This window comes from Bison bison, unplaced genomic scaffold (genome assembly GCF_000754665.1).
Source record: "Bison bison bison isolate TAMUID 2011002044 unplaced genomic scaffold, Bison_UMD1.0 scf7180017864464, whole genome shotgun sequence".
Lineage (NCBI taxonomy): Eukaryota > Metazoa > Chordata > Mammalia > Artiodactyla > Bovidae > Bison > Bison bison.
This window is the reverse complement of record NW_011495025.1, coordinates 2,026,169-2,026,968: the sequence shown is the minus strand read 5'-3', so window position 1 is coordinate 2,026,968 and position 800 is coordinate 2,026,169. Positions and strand designations below refer to the sequence as shown.

At 47.6% G+C, this 800-nt stretch overlaps 1 protein-coding gene across 2 annotated transcripts in view; it reads left to right on the top strand.

Moving 5' to 3' along the window:
* The first annotated feature begins 54 nt into the window (after nucleotides 1–54).
* GRID2 (glutamate receptor, ionotropic, delta 2) overlaps nucleotides 55–800 on the top strand; it is a 1,587,604-nt gene continuing 1,586,858 nt past the window's right edge. For both annotated transcript variants that reach the window (XM_010860143.1, XM_010860142.1), the window contains exon 1: nucleotides 55–415. In XM_010860143.1, the coding sequence (XP_010858445.1) occupies nucleotides 328–415 (88 nt within the window). In that variant the 5' untranslated portion in view covers nucleotides 55–327. The remainder of the gene's footprint in view (nucleotides 416–800) is intronic.

The following is an 800-nucleotide window of genomic DNA, read 5'->3' as shown; positions in this document are numbered from 1 at the left end:
CCCCTTGCCCGAGAACAACGAGGCTGGATACATTTTTAAAAAGCCAAACTGCAAACAACTCTGGCGATGCCAAAATTCCCTTCCAAGTGACACTGCTTCGCGAAGGAGGTTTCCTCAGGCTGGGCTCTTTCTGTTACTCGCTCTGCCTTCCTCAGCGACGATTAAAAGCTTTGGTCTGGTTATAGGAATTTAGGGGGGAAAAAAAAGGAAAAGAAAAAGAAAAAGCTTGTGCTAAACTATCGTGCCCTCAAACTCTTTGGACTTTTATATATTTATTTTTAACATCGAAAGAAAATACATCCTAAAAGAGAATCAGCCTAGGAGGAGATGGAAGTTTTCCCCTTGCTCTTGGTTTTGTCCGTCTGGTGGTCTCGAACCTGGGACTCGGCGAATGCGGATTCGATCATTCACATCGGTAAGAAAGGGCTGGTGCTGCCCGTGGGTACTTTGACCGTTTGGTTTCGCAGACGTTTTCCCTTTGCTTCCCCCTCTCCGCCCTCTGTGTGGCTCGTTGGCGGTGGCTTCGGTTCATTGCCCCTTCCCGTTACCCTTCCCTCACACTTGTGCAGTTTTCTGGAAGGATGTGGATGCTGAACCTGGACTTGTGCTGTTGTTTCGCGGTGAATCCTGGAGCGTGGGCTGGATGCGTGGGGTCTCAATTTACCTCAGCGTGCGTGTGTGCCGGGGAGCGCTGGGGGCTTCTAAATGTGTGAGGAAAGGAAGTTTCATCGACTCTACCTTCCATATTCTTTCCCGGATGCATATTTGCTCCATTAAAAAAAAATAATATATATATATAT